This window comes from Petaurus breviceps, unplaced genomic scaffold, assembly GCF_028583685.1.
Source record: "Petaurus breviceps papuanus isolate PSGF00001 unplaced genomic scaffold, PetGlider_PUasm1.0 171, whole genome shotgun sequence".
In the NCBI taxonomy this organism is placed as follows: domain Eukaryota; kingdom Metazoa; phylum Chordata; class Mammalia; order Diprotodontia; family Petauridae; genus Petaurus; species Petaurus breviceps.
The window spans coordinates 25,336,442-25,358,562 of NW_027185754.1; the positions used below are offsets into that span (position 1 = coordinate 25,336,442).

The 22,121-nt window shown below is 36.8% G+C and overlaps 1 protein-coding gene across 5 annotated transcripts in view; it reads right to left on the reverse strand.

The window, feature by feature from the left end:
* Positions 1 to 1,326: 1,326 nt before the first annotated feature.
* GAPVD1 (GTPase activating protein and VPS9 domains 1) overlaps positions 1,327 to 22,121 on the reverse strand; it is a 101,073-nt gene continuing 80,278 nt past the window's right edge. For all 5 annotated transcript variants that reach the window (XM_069082747.1, XM_069082743.1, XM_069082744.1 and 2 more), the window contains 7 exons: positions 19,945 to 20,054; positions 17,824 to 17,983; positions 16,113 to 16,300; positions 15,042 to 15,255; positions 13,402 to 13,474; positions 9,547 to 9,744; positions 1,327 to 6,292 (listed from right to left, as the gene is read on the reverse strand). In XM_069082747.1, the coding sequence (XP_068938848.1) occupies positions 6,152 to 6,292; positions 9,547 to 9,744; positions 13,402 to 13,474; positions 15,042 to 15,255; positions 16,113 to 16,300; positions 17,824 to 17,983; positions 19,945 to 20,054 (1,084 nt within the window). In that variant the 3' untranslated portion in view covers positions 1,327 to 6,151. The remainder of the gene's footprint in view (positions 6,293 to 9,546; positions 9,745 to 13,401; positions 13,475 to 15,041; positions 15,256 to 16,112; positions 16,301 to 17,823; positions 17,984 to 19,944; positions 20,055 to 22,121) is intronic.

A 22,121-nucleotide genomic window follows, 5' to 3' on the forward strand; every position in this document is an offset into this window, starting at 1 on the left:
CAGTGTCTTGACATGCTTTTCTGTAGATTAATGGAAAGATAAAATCACAAAGGATGGGAAGATATAGATGTGCCTTGCTGGAAAGTGTTCACACCAATGAGTTCCCAAATCCATTCAAGTACTGGAGCTTGAATTTAATTTAATTTTTAACCGTTCCCTTCTAAAACTATGTGTATTCCATAGAAAGGAAAATCTGTGAAGGCACAGTTTTAGATTTTTCCCCATTTCCTTACCTTCCCCCATCCCCTTATGTCTTATCTGAAAGGCGGGCTTGTGTCTGAAGGGAAGGGGTCCTTATCTGTAGTTTTTCTTGGCTGAAAAAACCAGCTGTGGCTTCAGAAAATGTAGTTATGATAATAGCTCATATTTATAAAACACTCTGCATACTTTCATTGTTATATGAGCATCACAACCACGTACAGTAAGCAGGATGAACATTATTCTTTCTCTTTCATAGATAAGGAAACTGAAACTCATGGACAATTGATTTGTTCAGGGTTATAGAACTACAAAGTGACAATGGTACGACTTAAAATTAGGCCTTCTGATGCTAAAAACCAATACTGTTTCCATTAAACAAAGCTGCCTCTAATGGTGTCTATCTTTTTAATCAGAACTAAAGCATCCAATTTTAACAAATTGGATTGCTTCAGGGCTTCCATAACTAGGGACAGAAAGAAACTGTGGCAAAAGTGAAACATTGATCTTTATAGGATTTTAAAGCTTGTAGGAACTTAAAATTATAAAGTCCAACACTTCTCCTCCCTCATTTTATCGAGGAGGAAACTTGAGGCCCAAAGAAGAAATCTGACCAAATTCAAGGAGGAAGAAGAACTGGAATGTGAAGCCAAGATTCTGAGGCAAGTCTCAGGCCGGTGTCTCTCTCCATGGCAGCTCCCTGATCTAGAACCCTAGAACATTAAAGGTGGAAGGGAGTTTGCTCAGGCATTATTCATCCAGGCAACCTTCCCCATGGATAAGGGAAGCAAAAACAGAGCAGTAACATGGTGTAGTGGAAAGGCCACTGGATTTGGAGTCAGAAGACACCTGAACTGGATCTATATACTCACATGGAAAATTAGAAGTAAAACCATAACTAGTACTTGGGTCTCTTTTACTCCCAGGTCAGTGTTCTCTTTCCCCCGATACCCTCTGTCTCTAATTTCCTTCTTCCAAAACATCTGACATATACTTTCAAGTGTTCCTATGGAAAAGATAAGTGTCAATTCATGAAAAAGAGCAGTAATATTTACAACTTAAAAAGAATTTTCAACATTGCTTATAAGACAAACTACACATATGATGATGGAAACAAAATCCAAGGAGTTAAACTGCTCTCCTTTTTTAATCAGTTTTACAGAATGATATAATACATTAATAATCACATTAGAGACAAGACGAGTTTCCTGTAGGTATACAAGATTGTGCAAGCTCATTAATTTAGATTTATAGAAAGGCTTTACCAGTTTCAAAGAGGAGAGGCAGTACAAAGCTTTTTAATACAGGAGAAGCACACGATAGATACACGACACAGAATAGTTCAGCAGAGATGAAGTCTAAAGCCATACAGGCTCAGTCATACTGACTGTTGTTGGCTAGATACAAAATACCCTCTTTCTGAAGTCCACCTTCCTATTTGGCTGCTACCAGGAATGTCCTGCCACATCACTGGCCACACCACCAATATCTTTTTTGACTTCATTTACATGCAGCTTTCTAAAGAGAAGCAAAGCTATTCTTGACTGAGGAGCCATTTCTGGTATTGTTTACATTCTATAATATATTCAGTTACCATTAATCTGGCAAAGAGCTCCCAAGCGTTTTGGCATTCAACATTAAAAAAAAAAAACCTGTCAATCTTTAAAAAAAAAAAAAGAAAAGAAAAAACCTTCAGCTAAAAAAGATTATTTTTGAAACTCTATTCTCTTAAAATTATGGCAAGTTAACATTCAGAATTCTTCAGAATAATCTTGCATGAATAAAAGAAATTAAAAATAGGGCAGACACAGACTTTCCCTCAAAAAAAAGGGGGAATAGAGAAGAAACATTTAAACAACATATTTAAAAAGTATACAGCACATCAAGAGGAACAGCTCTAACAAAGGAACTCCTGGGCTCTGATAACCCTACAGCTCTTAGGCAATTGTGAGAAGAGCATTGACACTGGGAAGTTATCCACTCAAGCTTAGGACAGGAGAACAGAGAAGAGACCAACAAAGCCATCACCCTGGGCCAACTCTATGGAATGACTGGTCAGTTCTCTGGGTCAATTCCCTTAGGTTGACTGGCCAATACAAATATCCACAACTAAAAAGACATATTAACCTTGGCAAATGCAAGTAACCAAAGACCTCTTGGGGTACCCAGGGTGGTTCATGAAGGACCTTGACCCCAAACCTAGCTTTCACATCATATTGGTTAGTTCTCCTGGTAAATTTGGTCTACAACCAGAAACCACAATAAATTCCTTTTTTTTTTTTTTACACCTCAGGATCTATCTTTTAAATACCTAGCCATCCTATTAGACAGAAAGCTTATTTTTACTGAGAGCCACTACAATAATTTGTCAAGTAATCAGGTAAACAAATTCCCTACTCTTTCTTCTTCCACCTTTACTCCCATCTAGAGGGAGTAAATCATTTTTATACATTTCATTGACCTTTGTTTGGCCAAAAAAAAAATCTAATGGCATTTTAAACATGGTTATAGCTCCCCAAGTTCTGCTCCTGTAGTGACAGACTCTTGTAGTAAAACATTCTTTGCTGTTATTGTTGTTTGGGGGGAAGAGGGGCATTCTTATAGCTTGTTGTTTATTTTTTTCTTTTTGGTTTAGATAGTGTTTCTGTTCAATTACAAGAGGTAAAACAAAATGAAATCTTCCTATAGATATATAATATGAAGAATATTTTAAAATCACATCAAGAAAAGACATCTGAGTCTAATGATTCCTCAGAAAGCCTAATTCTTTGATTATAACTATCAAATAATATTTATATAAATGGCTTTCAATAATCAAGGGTTTTTTTTTTTTTAAGAAAAAAAAAATCAGGAAATGGATTAACAGCTCTTGTTGAAATTCTGATGTAAACCAGAGGCAGTAAACTCATTTTACAGAAGGGTTGGGGAAAACTCAAAATCTTTCATTATGTTTCTTCAACTCAATTCTCAGAAGCAGCAAATAAACAGAAAATCAGTTTTCTTCTCTTTTTAATTGGGAAAAAAAATCAGGCCTGCAAAAGGGGTCTAGAAATCACATTGACCAACCCCCTCATTTTACAGACAAAGAAACTAAAACCTAGAGAGAAATGACTTGCCTAAAGTCCCACAGCTGCTAAAGAGAAGCATCAGGGTTCAAACACTACTCGTCCAATCCAAATCCAACGCTCTCTCTACCATGTTAATTTTGAAAAACTCCACTTAAAACCAGTGTCCCAACTTAACCCCCACTGTGAATTCATTCCAGCATGAAAAAGCAAGAGGGTCTGTGCTCTTTCACACTAATGCTCCACTTTAAATTATTGAGAGAAAGCTCGGTACAATTCTTCAGAGTATTCTATTACTTTGAAAAAGCAAAGCCAAACCCATACTACTTTTTTCCTCCCCTCAAAACACACACACACACACACACACACACACACACAGCACCCCCCCAGATAGCATACTGACTCCCATGCTTAAATATCAATAAACTAACAAATCCTAACACTGAACACAACCGGGTCACTGTTGATCCTGAAGTAATTCTTGCCTTTGAAGTTTCTCAGAACGAATATGTTAACTGTCTTTTGAACAAGCTCTACTATGTTAATTTGCTAAAAACCCCCACTTGTCAGGCCTAAGAATGCAGTCATCATCTCTATCACAAATAAAAAAAGAATGTATAGCCACAGAAACTGAACTTCTATGGTATTCCTACTATGGGCTCAAGCATTTGCATTACTACAGGTAGGCAGCACTAAATAAGGCAAATTCTATTGCTACCAGCACTTTAACACTATGCCTCCAGTCAAGGTTAAAAAGAGATGAAACACTTACCCCACCCTCCACTCCCTCTCCAAAACAATAACTCTATGTAAGTTCATTTCTGAATCTTATAATTTCCACATTGATGACATAGAATAGATTTTAACAGTCCCTGGGGGGAGGGAACAATCAGTGCACAAGGAAACAAATATCTTTTGTTAAATTATCAAAATCAATCACATTACAATTGACTCCAAATTTTTAAATACCAATGGAAATAAGTTGACCAGTTGAATCTTAGAAATCTTATCATACAAATGTCTGGGATTTCATTTGGTTTTTGGTAATGGAATACATAACAGACTTTGACCTACAATAACAAAGGCAACTGTGATAGGCACAGCCTAGGAAACAGCACACTGTACACAAGTTTGTATTTTGTTGATTTTTTTTTAACTTAAACAAAGGATGAAAGTTTAGCAGTATTAGTTTAATGTGTTCACTCATTAAAAACAAACACCTAACTCTATACCTACTTCTATATTACTTGATATCTTCAAGTAAATGAATGGAAAAGGGAGAACAGTGGAATAAAGAAACTGATTTTCCCTCAGTATTTTGTAAATGCTTAACAGCACATCTTAAAGAAAACGAACAGACCATGTCTTTCCTTGCCCACAAGAGGCTGGCTATTACATCCTTACCCAACTGCCAGCAATAAAAATACTTTGCGGAGTGGGGTGGTACTATTAGCATTAAGAAGCTGACTCAGCTCTCCATTATGTAAAAGAACAGATTATTATCTATATTGAGAAATAACACAGGTACAAAATAAAACCAGTCAATGATCACTTATATTCAAGACATGTGCTTAATGCTGTCAAGCGCCTGCTTAGTCAACTTCTCAGGCACCAAGGATACTCTGTCAGTTTAGTTTTCTAAATGAAAAGAAAGCCATATTTTGTTAGAAGACAGGAGAAAATAACAGAAATCTGCCCAAATACCCTGACATGGTGCCTAATTGTGAATATATATGTATGTGTGTATATATATATATTATATATACATATATATAAAATATATATATATTTTTATAAGAACAGTGTGATTTGTTAAAATATTTTATGACTAGTAAAACCTGCACCACTAGAGCAGACGATACAAAGAACACTTAGTAAAAAAAACGCCATTCACTGAATCCCCTGGCGTATGCATTCAATGTGAATAATCAATCAAAACATATATTACAATTTAAGGTTCATAAGGAGCTCTGTCTGGGGTTTGTACAGTATACACAATAGTTCAGAAGAAAAATATTACAATAAGGTATCTGATATTTACTATTCCTTTCTATAGTCAGTGCTTATCTCTAGACACAGTCCATCTCTTTTATGTGCAGCTCCCAAACCTCCATGGTGAAAGATCCAAAAATTTCCACTTGCTGTCAACTTGTAGCACTGCATGTATCAAACTCTTGGAAAGTTCAATAAACTGCACTGTATTTTAATAAATATTTATGGTTTTTTGTTTTAAGCTCAGCTTAAGTTCTTTTGAGGAAACCATATCACAACAGGGTTATGGCACAACCTACTGTCAAGACACAGAAGTTCCTTGTTTATGAAAGAGTCTGAAGATGTCCATAGTACAACAAATATAAATATATATGTATATATATATTATATTTACATTTCCTTCTCAGCCTCTCAATTTAGGTATATATAGATTTAGAGATAATGCCACTAATGTTTCAACTATCATAAACCTTCAGGGTCAGTAGGTGTTTTCTTACCAATATTAGATATCTTAAAAGAGGTGACCTGGTCTTTTTTTTTTTTTTTAAGAAAAGGAAAGAATGGCTATCCATGAATGGTGACCTAGGAATTTTCCCGAGAGGTTTTTAATATTCCAAAATACCTGAAAAATGTGGTCCCTTGTTGCAGCACTAGCCTCTACATAAGAGTGGGGAGAATAAAATATGCAACCCAGAAACAGGAATGGGGAAAAAAACAAAGAAAAGAAAACCTGCTAGTTAACTCATTAATCTGTTTAGTAAAGATCTGGTTGAAAATGCCTGAACTCTGTACAATATACAAGGACAATCTTCAGTCTGCTAAGCAGCTGGTGAGTATTATGTAAGAGATTCTGCTCCCCTAAACAGTCTGCCTGCCCTAGCAGGCTTCAGAGTAGGTCACTTCCGGTCATCAATGGTTTTAATGAATTCAACTGCCGCTGTGAATTGCATCCACCAATACGATTCTTCTCCAGACAGACAGCTAGCATAAAAGCTACTGATGTACTGAACAGTAGACAGTAAACAAGGTGGGTTTGCCTGGAGGAAAAATGACAAATACAAATTAATCTAAAGATCAACTCACATTTCTTCAGCACTTTAAGGATTATAATAACATGCTTTTTCCCCAGGAACACTTTGTGAGGGAAGCTAAGTATTACTCCTAGCCAAAGACTCCTCCAGAGGGTTATCTTTCTTTCTATTCAGAGTGCCAGGCCTAGAGTCAGGAAGATCCAAATTCAAATCTGACCTTAGATACTACAACTCTGTGACTTGGGCAACTCATTTAACTTCTGACTGCCTTAGTTTACTCATGTGTCAAATGAGATAATACTTGTGAAGTACATAAAACAATGGGCACACAATAAGCACTATATAAAGTTAGCTCTTACTAAAATTATTACGTTATCATTCTTATTGTTATTGAACAGAATCCAGATAAGATTTTTTTTTCTCTCTGTTCTATAAAAAGCCTTCCACATGGTTTAAAAATTCAACTTCAGAAGTACAAAATGAAATAAGTATTTCTGCTGGACTTTTCCTTTTTGCTTTTTTTTTGGGGGGGGGGGAGGCGTTAAGTGACTTGCCCAAAGTGACATGGCTAGTAAGTGTGTCAAGTGTCTGAGTCCGGATTTGAACTCAGGTGCTCCTGACTCCAGGGCCAGTGCTCTATTCACTGTGCCACCCAGCTGCCCCTGCTGGACTTTTTCAATGTTACACAGGAGGGTTAAATCTGAAGGGGTTCTACTCCCTGCCCTCCTCAGAAATTTCTATGTTGCAAAGACAAAGGTATGAAAACTAATTTTCTAAGGCAATCTGGGAGTTTTACTGGATTACAAGGTCTATAAGCTATATCAAGCTGGTGTGACTAGCCAAAAATCCAAGAAAGTTAATGGGGCCTTAACTGACATTAAAAAAGGTACAGTGATTAGCAAAGAAGTAAGGAGGTGACAATCTTGTTCTACTCTGCCCCAGTCAGGTCACATAAGATAAGTTCCTTATTAAGATGAAGGTTATTTTAGGAAGAATACTGGTAGATTACAGTTTCAGGAGGAAGGTAATCACAATAGTGAATGGCCTCATTATACCTTATGAGAAATCAATTGAAGGAAACTGTAATGTTGAGTATGGAGAAAACTTAGAATAAAACAGCTGTTTTTAAGTAAATGAGAGGCTCTAATACGAAAGAAGTAAGAGATTTTTTCTTTAAGGCAACAGGTGGAAGCTGAAAAAGGAAAATTTGGGTTTAATGAAAAGGTTCTTAACTATCAATACTAAGTGGAATGGGTCACCTCAAGAACACCTCTCTCACCCAAAGTCCTTAAGCAAAAGCTGGATGACTACTTGGGGCATTATTTGTATAATAAGAAAATTTTTCAACTATGTATTTGGAATGGATGACCTCCAAAGTCCCTTTTATCTATGAAATTCTGCATTCTTCTCCTCCCCCAAATTAGGTGGTTCCATCTTAGTTCACTGCTAGTTATGTACCCTGGGTACAATAAAAAAAGAATTCCTTTCCTAGGCCTAGCAGCAAGCTATACTAACTTGTTTGTGTTCAAACCAATGAATGAGTTATCCTCTAATTCCTTCCACTCATGTAGTTCAGATTCATAATAGAAAAAAAGAGCCCTTTATCATCCATCCCCCCCACAAATAAAATATGGATAGAATCAAGGTACCACAGAAGCTATGGGACACTAAAACTTAGCTAAGCAAAAATCTGATAATAAACTATTGGGAAAGGAAGGCTTCTGACTCTAAGCTACAACCATTTAGGTTATTAGTAATTTTAAAAAAGGAGTTAGTGAAAAAGTACCTAAGTTGTACTGTAGATATTTAATTAAAAGCTATTTTAAATTATCATTGAAATATTTGTTTACTACTATTAGATTCCACTGGTTTAATAACATTTTTAATAAAGTATAAAAAGCTCAGAGATGTAAATTTTTTTTTGCTTTTTTGGGGGGGCAGAGAGAGGAAGGCAGGGCAATTGGGGTTAAGTGACTTGCCCAAGATCCCACAGCTAGTTTTAGTGTTAAGTGTCTGAGGTCAAATTTGAACTCAGGTCTTCCTGACTCCAGGGCTGGTGCTCTATTCATTGCGCCACCTAGCCGACCCCAGAGGTGTAAATTTAGAGGAAATTAACACTAAAAGATCCAGGTGCAAAAAATATAATTTTATTTCAGAATAAAATTTTTCATCTTACCTATTTACCTTAAAGATTAAAAAAAAAAAATCAGCACATCCATTGATACAATTTGGTCCTTTAAAGTATTCTTAAATTCTGGTCCTTCTAAGAATTACACAGGCAGAACAAAATCTAAACTATGCAGCTAATACAACATTGCCCAAGCATGTACCAGTGCCACCAAAGGCATACCCAAATATCAAATGATTCTTTCTAAAAAAAAAAAAAGTACATAAACATTCTGAAATGTTAAAATGTAAAAATAAGTGACAGCAAACATGATTATCTATGCCCTAGAATTTAAAGTAATAAATAGTTACGTTCCTAAAATTAACAGGTGAGAGATCTAATAAATTCAACATGTGTGGCAAGTAGCACAAAATAATATTTATACATGTGAATTAACAAAGGCAATAAGTGAAATAAGCATGATCTATTTATCTATAGGGCATAGATTCTGACATTGTTTTTGAAAGAAAGAATATTTAGTCAGGAGTCTAGGATTCCCATCCTTTTTTTTCTGAAATCTCTTACCCATCATCTAACTTCCATTTAATAACAGACCTCAAGGACACAGTCCCAGTGAACAAGAGGTAAAATATCTTTGGGAGTAAATTAGACCCTGAAACTTGTGAATATGGGCTTTTTTTACTACCATCACATAGATCAAACAATAATCCAACGAGATAATGTACACAGTGCTTTGTAAATATCATATTTTATCTTCATTTGCACCCTTCATTTTACCCAGCTTCTGTTGTTTAACATACCTTCTAGGCTATTATTGTATTTAACAGTGGTGATTGAGTGGTCTTTATAATAAATCATCAATGACACAAAAACCAGAAAGACTCAAGCTAATCATATAGTGAAGAGTACAAGAAAACAGATAGTTTAATGCTGCTGCACAGGTATCCTCAAGATACTGAAAGACCTCAAAGAAGGTCGGTAGGGCATTAGGTGGCTCCTCAAAGGGGGACTTACAGAAAGAGGTAAACAAAAATCACACCACAAAGGAAGGCAAGGAGGGGCTATGATTTGCATCAGTAATCTTCCCCAAAGATAACACAAATCTATGGAAGTATATAAGTAGCTGGCTCACCTTTATCAAAACAAACACCAGAACAGGAACAAAATCATCTGCTCCAGGGACTGAATCTTCATTGGCCAGACTCAGCAGGTTCATAATTGTGGAGCACATTCTCAGGATGCACTGCACTTTGTCCCTAGGGGTCTTATAAGCACTTATTGTGCGGATTTCAGATTGTGCGGATGGCCATGGTGCCTCCCGAAGATAGACCTATAGGGAAGAAGAAATTCACATTCTGATATATAAGCCTGAACAGCAATAGACAATGGAAGACTACAGTATACAATACAAATGTGCTACTTTCACATCAGTAACTCTTAATAAATACAAGTACAGAAGAATAAACTTTTCATTGGCAGAACAAAAAAGATCTGCTTTGGTCTGTAAAGGAGTTTCTATGGAAATTAGCTTTTCAATCACTGGTGACAGAATCTCAGACTTGAAAGAAACCTCATGTGGCCTTCTAGGTCCTTGGACGGGGCCTTTGGACTGAGTCTTTTTATTAAGGGGATTTGTTCTGTGAAGTTTGGATTCAGTCAAAGGGCTGCACTTCAGGACCTAGAGGGACACATGCAGCCTTGAGGCTGAAGGTTCCTTACCCCTGACTTAGAGAAAAGTGCATCTAGTCCTTTCCTGAAGTAAGAATCATTTCTACAACATCACCTACTGGTGACTACCTAGCTTTTGCTTGAAGATTTCTAATAACATTTAAATCCATTCTCTACGATAACAGGCCATTCCATTCTAGGACAATTCTGAAAGTTTTCATTACCTTGAATTAAAATCTGCCTCTAGGAAACTCCTCACAATTATTCCTATTTATGCCCATGGGATCAAGCAAAACAAATTTAATCCCCCTTCCACATAGTAACCCATAAGTACAGCTATCATGTTCATAAGTTTCTCCTTTTCCAAGCTAATTTGTTGTTGTTGAGTTATTTTAGTCATGTCCAACTCTTCATGATCAAATCTGGGGTTTTCTTGGCAAAGATACTGGAGTGGTTTGTCATCTCCTTCTGCAGCTCATTTTACAAATGAGGAAACTGAGGCAAACAGGATTAAGTGACTTTCCCAGGGTCACACAGTTAAGAAATGTCTGAGGCTACATTTTAACTCCAGCTTTCCTGACTCCAGGCCCAGTGCTCCATCCACTGCATCCCTAGCCACCCTTCAAGTTAAACAAATTTTTAAGTGCTTGCTAAGGCCTCTCTCTTCTACAGGCCAAACTTCCCTAATTCCTATAACCAGTCCCACACAACATGGTTTTCAGTCCCTTCATTGTACTTGCTACACTCCTTCGCATATGTTTCAGCTTTCTCTCCCCTTCCAAAAATGTAGAGCCTAGAACAATATTCTAGTTTTGGTCTGACCAGATGAGAGGACAAAATTACAATCATTTCCTTTTTTTTTTCAGCCAATTAATAATAAGTTCTTACTATATGCTAGACACTGTTATATATACTGGGACTATAAACATAAATCAAAATAGTCTTCACCTAAAGGAGCTAATATTTAATTGGAAAACTAAAGAAGCATTAATTTAAGAGAGAAAAGAGAGTATGTATATGTGTATGACACAATGTAATTTTAGAATAGAGACACTATCAACTGAGTGGGTCAGGAAAGGCCTCATGAAGGAGGTGGTTCCTGAGTAGTTTTGAAGAAAGATGGAGATTTCAACATGTGGTAGTGAGAAGACAGTAATTTCCAGGCCTGGAGGACAGCATGTACTAAGGCACAAAGAGGCAAAATGGACTAGGATGTGTAAGGAACAGGGAGAGGGCCAGAGTGTGAGGACTGTAGAGTGAGGGTACAAAAGGGCATAATCAGCAGGAAGTCCAGATAGGTAGCTTGTCAGTAGGTTTTAAGGGCTTTAAATGCCAAGGAGAAGTGTCTGCATTTGTTACTGTAGGTGAGAGGGAAGCTCTGGAGCTTACTGAGCAAGGGAAGAACATGTCTGTTTCTGAACACCAGGCTCCTAGGTGGCACAATCTAATATCATGACTATTGTGGTTACTGCAGCATACCTCTTTGAGGGAAGCCTATTTAAAGCCATAGTTCTTTTTCACATGAACTGCTGACAGTTACTATCTTCCTCATTCTGTACCTATACAACTGATATTCTTTAACTTCAAGTCAACTTTATAGTCATTCACATTTAATTTGATCTTATAAGATCTGGTTCATTTCTTCCAGTCTTTTAAAAAACATCTTGCTAATAAGTACCAATTTTGTCATGCAATGAAATAGTCTGTAGAATGTACTATACTTTTTAAAATGTTCACAAAGGGGCAGCCAGGTGGTGCAGTGAGTAAGAGCACCGGCCCTGGCGTTGGGAGACCTGGGATTGGTTCCGGCCTCAGATACTTGGCACCCACACAAAATAACTGGCCGTGTAACCTTGAGCAAGTTACTTAACCTCAATTGCTTTAAAAAATAAATAAATAAAATAAAATGTTCACAGAGCTATAATTCATTACTTCAAGTTTCATGATTTTGTCAGTGAGAATACCTCCAACAACACTGCTTCTAACTCCTCCATGTTTTAGTAGGTTATAAGTTGCTATGGACAAAAAAAGAAAAAAGGAAATCCCCTGGTGGCCAAATTCTAGTAGCTCCCCATGCTTAATACAGATTGGTGCTGAAACAACCTTCACACAGCCAATCCTGCTGAGAGCATAGTATTTGAGTGCCTGAGATTACACACAAGTCATAGAGAGGTATCCAAGGGGAGACTTCAGTGGAGGTATGTGTCTAAATAATAAAAGTACAGATGACTCTGAGCCTGGGGAAATGAGAGCTCTAAGGAACTAGATCCCTTATGCCATCAGACTGGAACTTATCCCATTTTGGAGAAAGGAATCAAAATGTATTTAAACAAGTTACTAGCATAAGTTGGTAAATGATGGACATGTTTAAGTGCTATCTCTCAAATAGGGGAGATCTAAGTTCTCAATCCAAGTTTTCCACTCAAATACCCTTATCATCTCTTTAACACTGTATTATTCCAAGAGCCCTTCCAACTCTGAAATTCTATGTTCTAAGTTTCCTTCTAGCTCTAATATTCAATGTTTCATGTTTCAATGTCTTCTTCAGGGCAGGGCATTTTGTGCTTATTATTCTAATATTCCATTTGGTTCTAATATTCCATGATTCTATAAAACCAGAACACATAAATATTTGGAATTATATTCTATATCTTCTGTTTATGATAAAGATAAGTGACAAAAAATATGTTAGGGAGGGGCAGCCAGGTAGCACAGCGAGTAAGAGCACCGGCTCCAGTGTTGGAATGACCTGGAGATCGAATCCTGGGCTCAGACACTTAGCACCCACCCAGAAACACCTGGCCACGTAACCTTGAGCAAGTTACTTAACCCCAATTGCTTAAAAAAAAAAAATGTTAGGGAATTAACAAAAAAACAAACAAGTTTTAGATTATGTCACCAATTTAATCTGTTCTCCTATATAATAATAACAACCCCAGAACTACCTTATATATTTAAACACTAGTAAGGTATTTTATCCCTATTTTACAGATGAAGAAATGGACTCTAAGAGGTTAAGTAACTCCCTCAAGTTAAATGGTACCGAAGTCATTACTTAAACTTCATCTTTGACCACAACTTTTTCTACCAGACCACAATGTTTTTCTGTACCCAAGGTATTATTTGATGGTATGTGGTGCTCAGAACAACTGCTCTAAGGTACAATAGAGTCTTGAAACCTAATGAGCAATTTAAAAAATTAAATAATAATGCTATAGATCCTAGAATATTAATTATTGGGAAACTGGTCATCTAAAATTGGTAAATAATTTTTGCTAACACCCAAACATTCTAGATAAACTGGATTGTATTATATTACCTCAGGTATCTGAAGTGCTTTATGATTTGCAGTCACTACTTTAGACAATCTCTGGATATGCTCATGAAGAACCCTAGAAACAACAACAAAAATATTTCAACAGTTGTAACTGATTTCTTCAGGTTTATACACATCTTGTTTGTAGATATGGATTAGAGTGATCACATAAGTTGCTTTTAAATTTTATCTTTCAAAAGATATTTAAAATACAGGATAAAAGACAAGTATACAAACTACTTGGAGTGTAATAAGACTCATTTACAGATGGACCAATATTATCAATATCATTACTATAAAATGATGACAATTACCCAACTATTTTCCAGAAAGCAATTTGAAATTATGCTAGAAAAGTAACTAAAATAGCCATACACTTTGTCCAAGTGACTTCACTCACTATGAGGCACATAACTACCTCTTGTGAAGTGAAAGACAAACAAAAAGGTCCTACATACATAAAAATATTCATAGTGTCACCTTTTGTGATACCAAAAAACTGGAAACAAAGCATATCCCTATAGATGAGGGAATGAAATAAGTTGAGCTATATATTTAAATACAAAGGATTATTACTGTGCTATAAGAAAGAAAATATGAAGAATGAAAAAAAAACATAAGAAGACATAGGAACTGATGAATAGTGAAGTAAGCAGAACGAGGAAAACAATGAAAACAATATAAAAAAATTAAGAAAACCTCTAAAGTAAACGGTTTGTAGAAATGATGAACAAGCTTGGCCCTAAGAAAAAAGTTGAAAAAGTGCGCCTCCCTTCTTCCACTCCAGAGGTGGCAGTCTATGGATGGAGAATGTAGTTCATGCTATCAGTCATAGTTGATGTGCTGATTAGTTTTGCTGAACTGTATTTTTTCCCTCTCTCTTTTAATCTTTGTTATTTACAAAGAATGTCTTGCTAAGTAGGCAAGGGGGGAAGGAATATATTCAGAAACAATATATTCAAAAACAAAAGATTTCAGTAAAACGCTAATTTTTTAAAGCCTTAAAGCACTCTAAAAATAAATAATGTTAGGGGCAGCTAGGTGGCATAGTGAATAGAGCACTGGACCTGGAGTCAGGAGGACCTAAGTTCAAATCCAGCCTCAGACACGTAACTAGCCGTGTGACCTTGGGCAAGTCACTTAACCCCAAATGCCCTCAAAATAAATAAATAAAATAATGATGGCTTGTATCACAATTACAAGGTATTCTATACAAATTATGTAATCTGATCTTCAGATGAACTTTGTGACATTGGTAGTACAAATATTTTTAGAAGGATTATAATATGCTTTTTTTCTTCAAAATAAGTCTTTTACTTTGTAAGACAAGATAAATACTTTGCATGCTGGCTGGCCTGCTTTGAGTCTCATTTAGATGGTACAATAATAATTACTCTCATTCTTTTAGAAAAATCAGAATTTGCAAAGCATTTACCTCACAATAGGTTTGTGAAGCAGGTACGGTAGGCATTATTATCCTCAATTTACAAATGGGGAAACTGAGGCTCAGAAAGGTTACATTACTAATAAAAAGTGGAACCGGGGCTCAAACTCACAGGCTGTTTATAATAACTGTTCCACTATTATCTCCACAACTCTCCATAAAGATACCTAGCTGATCAGAGAACAATGTTATTACTCACTGGTCACGGAGAATGTCTCCATCTTGGTTAGGATAGAAGGCAAGCTTGAAAATTCGGTTCATCACACTTCGTTCAATTGCCATCTGAGCATCTTGGAGCTGTTCCTCACTAGCATTCTGCCAGATGACATCCTGAGCCATGGCACCATATAAAAATTGCAGGAAATCTTCTACCTGAGCTGTTTTATCATCAGCTGCTGTGAGCTTCTGAAAGTCTTCAATGCAAAACAACCCACAAAGTGGAAATTAGGGAGGAAAAAATAAACCTAACTCTGGCTACAATCCCAGGTGCCAGCTAAAAAAAGATCCCAAGCTCTCTGGTAGTCCCAGGTCTCCATGTTTTCCTGATTTTTAGAATAATTACAATAAGGTGGTGAGAGCAGGGCAAAAGGTAAGTATATAAAAACTTAAGAATGCTACAAATACAAACTTTCTTGCTCAGAAATCTTCAGTGGCTCCTTATGCCTAAAAGGTGAACTACCAACTCCTTGGCCTAACATTCAAAGCCCCTTAAATTGTAGCTCTAAACTGTCTGTCTAGCTTTCTCTGACTCTAGATTTTGGCCAAACTAGACTACCTGTTCCCCTTTCTCCTCCTGTCCTCTATTGCTTGCCTACATTTTAACCTCAACATTTCCCATGCTTGACACATACTCCCTCTCTTCATCAACATCCACTGCAATCTTTCCTTTCCTTCAAAGGCACAGCTCAAGTGCCCAAAAGAACTAATACATGCCCCCCACCTTCCAGTTAAAAATGATCATTTCCCCTCAAATTTTCCTAAAGTACTTCACATTATTCAGTTGTTATGACATTCAACCTTTTCTCACACTTATTTATGTGTACCTATCTCCCCTATTAAGACAGGGATGATGTTGCTAATAGTACTTAAATATCTAATAGCACTTGTGTGCTTAAGGCATCTTTACTGAAGGCCCTCCATCACAGAGTTAGAAGCATTAAGCCTGGGATATGAACCTTATTAGGTCTCTGGTCTTTTAACACAGGTTCCATGCAGTCTCCTGTCAGCAGACAGAACCACAAATCTCAAACTCAAATTCAAAGTCATTTACCTTGAATGAATTCCCGAATTTTCTTCTCTTTGCTCTCCAGCAATAATCTCACACAAACTGTGGTAAAGTACCGGTTGGCCACCTCTTTGTCTCGCAAAACCCTCTGCAACAGCCTTTCCAGATGGGCCTGTGTGGTCTGTAGCCCCTGGCGACAACGGGTGAGGTAAGCGATATATGGGGCTCTTTTCCTAAAAGAAAAAATGATTTGAAAAACACTAGATATAGACTAGCATAACATACAAAATGTCTGTAGGGACCAAGATTTTCTCTTCATGAAGAAGTTGTTTGTTAGGCATTTGCTAATAATAGGCTGCAATACAACCACTCTCCTTGAACAATACACAGAGATCATCAAAGATGGAAATGGTCTTAAAGCATCAGAGATGATTCAAGGTGGGGAAGAGAGATGATTTCTACCTTTATATATCTGAAGGACTTTCATAGGGGAAAACTTCCTATCAATTAGAACAGACCAAAAGCAAAATGAGCTCTACCAGAAAGTAGGTTCTAACGCTCAGAAATCTTCAAGCAAGAGACTATAGAAAAGAACCTGGCTTGGCCAAGGGTTAAACTAGATTATGATATCCAAGGTCCCTTCCAACCTGAGATTCTATGATTCTTTGAATTTACAGAATCAGAAATCAGTCACAAGACCTGAATTCAAGGCAGCTCTGTCACCAGTTAGTTGTGTAACCCTAGGCAAATTACTTCTCTTTTCTCTTTTCAAATGAGTAAAATGAAGGGGTTGGTCTAGAAGATCTCTAGGATTCTAATATTCTGCCAGAGATGATAAAAATAAAGCCGAGAGGTAAAGTGACTTGCCCAAAGTTACACAGTAAGGAAGCAGAAGAGCTAGGAAGAAAATTTAGATGTGATTCAGCTCAGTCCTCTTTCTGCAGGCTATGGCACTAAGTCAAGCTTTGCTATCTTGCAGAACAGTGAAGAATACCACAAACCAACACAATACTTTGAGACTGACTCATTAAACTCATTAAACCCTTTAGTAGCCTTCTCTCTACACTGTGGGGCTCATGTCCTGCAAAAAGGAGATAGCAAAAAGTCAATCTATAGGAGCCCAGAGTGATTAAACAGCAGTAATATTAATACAATTCTGGGTTACTTTGGCCCAAGTGGAGTAAATCTGCTTCATCTTCCCACTCCAATAATCTCTTTTCCATACCAAAGCCCTCACACCCTTTATCATTATTATTTTTAATAATAATTCACATTTCTACAGTGCATTCAGGGCAACAAAGTACTTCCTTCACAATCCACGCTTATTTTAAAATGAGAAACCTGACTATACGTTTAGGAATCTCAATTCAAACTCAGCCCTCCTATCTCTAAATTCAGTGATTTTACAACTAATACAATACAACCTTTGTTTTGGGCAGAACTATTCACATATGAATAGCAATTTTTTTAAATAAAGGGAGAATTTCCCTAAATGGTGCATCTATTCCAGCAATGTTGCTGTCCCTCAAACATCACCTTGAAGGAAGATATATCCTAGGCTAGCTGCTGCCAAAAACAAGCACATCTCTCCATAATGACCTCACTACAATACTAACGAAAGCAAGTCTACCAATTCCTTCCATATTAAAGCTAAAAACTACCACCTGGATTCTTTTCTAAAAGATTTGATAGAGGAAAAAAAAATACACAGGGAGCTGAAAACTGAGTTTAAAAACTGAATGGGTAGAAAAAGTACCGGTAGTCCTCTGCAATAGATGCCAGCAGTTTCCGACAAGTTCTATTATCAAAACGTCCCACGCAGCGAATGGTTTCTTGAAGTTGAGCCATTAAGTTCTTATCTTGCAAATTAATTGCTTCAGCTATCTGAACTTTTAGGAAGCATACAATCTCGTTGTCTAATAATTTTAAAAAAGGCAATTTACATTAGTGTCATGTATTTCCATGAGCTTGCATAAGACAAGAATATCTAACACAGCCACTGTCTATAGAATTCCAGATTGATAAGGAATATGCTCTACCACAATGCCATGCCTTAGTAGGCATATTGAGTTGAAGTGGTAAAAAAAAATTTCATCATTACAGTACAACCCCTGTATTAATAAACCTCTATACACTTAGCTAGGAGTGGGGCTCTTGACAACACAGGATTCATTGCCAGGTTCATATTCAAAGGTAGTGCTGGACCAGGAATCAGGAAAATTTGAATTAATCTAGCCTTAAACACTTACCAGACGTGTGACCCTGGGTAAGGGATAACCAGCCTCAGTTTCCTCATCTGTAAGATGGAAATAATAATAGCAGCACCTATGTCCCAGGGGTAAAGTGAGGCTAAAATGAAATAATATTTGTAAAGTGCTTTGCAAATCATAAAGCGCTATATAAGTGCCAGCTGTTATTATATAAATATTATAAAAATACACTAGGTGTACTCTGTTGGCATAGCTTTAACAGAAGCTAAAGTCGCTTGTAATAATGATGAGTTATCAGAGTAAGGTTTTTAAGAGAAAAGTGCCTCTCATATTATGCATATTAGTACAACCACATAATTAAAATCCTCCTCAGATGACTCATTATGACATGGTAGTAACATTGAGCTCTTGAAGGCTACAGTATTGAAGCACAAGCTTTAGCAGGTTCCAGCAAGCTAGAAGAAATTCAAGTACAGTTAAGATAATGGGGCTATATGCCTATTATCTGAGGACCAAAATGCCTAAGAAGAGAATTAATAAATGATCAATTTTAGTCACTAGATGATGAAAATTTTCAACTAGCAAATGTACATTCAATATATTTTACTCACAAAAATCATCTACTAAGACATGAAGGACCCTGCCATCTTTTTCAGCAGAGTAGTATACCAGTGAAATCAAAGACTCTTGGACTTTTTAAAGTAAACAACTCAGGAACATAGGAGTTAATTAGGTTTTTGTGGGTTAGATGGAGTACCTAATCACTGTGTATGACATATTGTTCCTCAGGAAAAAACATACACCGTCTTCCAAGTCATCAATTTACAAATTCGCTTTAGGAACAAAACTTATTCACAAGTTGGGAATTATATTTATGATAGTATGTTTATTTCCATCACCTCATTACAGAATGCTCTGTACAGAAAGATAAAGCCATCCTTCTCTGTGAGCATGTCCTGACCATGCTCACCAGTCTGGAAGCTCCTGGAGAATGGAAATCATACATTATTCCATTTCTGCATCCTTTAGCAATTGGCAAATTTCATAAATGCTGATATGAATTATCCATGATTCAAAGACAAAAGAACTCTGATTATATCAGCACGGGGACTCCCTCTCCACTTTAACACAAATAACAATCATTCTACTTTTTTTTAAATTACTGTGGTCAAAAAAATTACCCTCTAGTAATAATAACAACAACTGACATTTATATAGCGTTTCTGTCCTAGGCACTAGACTAAGCACTTTACAATTATAATCACAGTTGATGCACACACCAGCTCTGGGAGGTAGGTGCTGTTATCACCTTCATTTTACAGGTGAGGAAACTAAGGTAAACTAAGGAAATTAAGAAGTTAAGTGACTTGTCCAAGGTCACACAACAGCTAGTAAGTGTCTGAGGTCAGATACGACTGCAAGTCTTCTAGGCCTACCACTCTATCTACTCTATCCACCATCTAGCTGCCCCAGTAATTCATTTTCTGATGAACCCTCTGAACTTCCTTATACTGGTCCTTGGCTAAAGAACTAAAGGCCACTTCTGCACCAGCATGAGACAGCAGAATAGGTCCTCAGTAAAGGGAATTATTCATAAAGCATGGTGTTATAAGTATTAATTCAGAGGAAAAAACATGTCATTATCCACTGATCAAGCAGCATCTTACCTTCTGGGTCTGTATGGTCTGGCAGACCATTCCTCGTCGAATGAGTCAACACTGGGAAAGCAACAGAATCTGCTGAGCAAAGTGCAAGCCTCAGTTTCTTTTTGGCATCCCTAAAAGGATATAAAAATACAGGAAACTGGTTTCAATACTCAGGGACTTAAGCCGTGTACTATAATTCACTGCACGAATAAAAAGCTGAGATGATGCCTCTCATTTCAATTCAGAACTGGGCAGCTAGATTCAAAGAGCACATATTAATTAATGTTCAATGTCAACATGGCAGGCCTACTGCAGTGGAGAACCTGTGCTTGGCTTTTCCTGAACATTTTTATCAGTAACTTAGATAAAGGCAATGATGGCCTGCTCAACCAATATGGAGATGAAGTGAAGCAAACACACTAGGTGATATATAAATAAGTTCCAAAAAGAACTGGCAAAATTCTGGGCTGAAATTAATATGATATAATTTAATAGGGACAAACATAAAGTGTAGTATGTGGATACAAAAAAATCTGTTTCACAAGAACAAGATGATGAAGGCATGGCTAGACAATAGTCGTGAATAAGATCTAGGGGTTTTAGTGGACTGAAAGCTCAATATGTGATATGGCAGTTAGAAAACAGCTAATATTTTTATTGAGAAAGACAGATTAAGATAATGGTAACTAAAATAATGAATCCTAACATACTCTGCCTTCATCAGAGAGCTGATGAAGTATGTCTTCTCTTCTTGGTAAAATAGGTTTAAGAATGGCATTGTTAAGGTGGAAAATGTCCAGAGAAGGGTAACCAGAATAGCAAAGGGCCTTGACTCTGTCATAAGAGAATAATAGACTGAAGGAACTGGGCATGTTTAGCCTAAAGAAGAAAAGACTCAGGTAGGACATGATAGCTATATTTCAATATCTGACAGCTATTTTCAAACCTCTGAAGAGCTGACTGTCATTTGGAGGAGGGATCAGACTTGTTTTGTTGGGCCCCAGAAGACAAAACTGGGAGTAATGGGTGGTAGTTGCAAGGAAGCAAATTTAGGCTAGATGTCAGGGAGAAGCTCGTGACAATTATTTGTCCAAAGGTAGACGATCTGCCTCAGAAAGTGACGGAATCCCTCTCCCTAGAAGTCTTCAAGCAGAAGCTGGATGACAACATGTAGTGTATGTTATAGTAAAGATTTCTTCTGTATATGAGTTGGACTAGATGACTGATGTGGTCCCTCCTAATTTTCAAATACTGTGATTCTTTAAAATAGATTTTAACTGTGAAAACATCCAAGATAGTTCTGACTAAAGGAATCCCTTGGTTAATGGGCATAATTGGAAGAAAATGATGTTCTGATGTGGTGATGGGAGAAACCAAATCTTTTTTCCAATACCTGTAGAGTTAGCCATTTATTTTTTCAAAGGTTTTTTCTTCCAAAATCACGATCATTAATAGAGAAAAAAATACCACTTGTGCCTTTAAATCCTTCAGAGTTTCTAGAAATTTATTCCAGGTTTGTTTTGACTGCATCATTGTTTTCCATGTTAATCAGCAGAAATGGTTAACAAGTGGTAGACTGAGAAATCTTGGTAGGTCCTACTCCCATCTTGAATAGATACTCAATTAAGAGAATACACCTGTCATTTTGTCATATCAAGCATGTACATGCCTGAATCCACAAAACTCTAAAGGATCCTTCAAATAAATAATAGACCTTCCCCCTACTTGAATGCAGTAACAAGATGTTCTCATCAGCCAACTCTCAACAAAAAGATCATGCATCTTCACAAAATCCAAAATCATTTCCCATAAGAAGAGCTGGTACTGTCCCTAAGAACCCCATATTTTACAATATAAGAAAATCAAGATATACTAGAAAAAACACTGGATTTGGAGTAAAAGATCAGTATTCAAACAATAGTCTTAGAAACATTCATGCTAACATTAGTTAGATAAGCTAAAAGTCACAAACACACTAGGCGATATATAAAGGTTCCAAAAAGAACCAGCAAATCACACTGCCAGTGATATAGAGAACTACCAAGCCTTATCATCCACCTTACCAATCTATTGGAAGGTCTTCTAGGCCTTACCATCTACCCTGATACTACACCCTCCAGGACACCGCTATTTGACTTGCTGAAATACCTAAGAACCCCTGGGCCTTGCCATCTACCTCACTGCTAATCTGTTAGAAC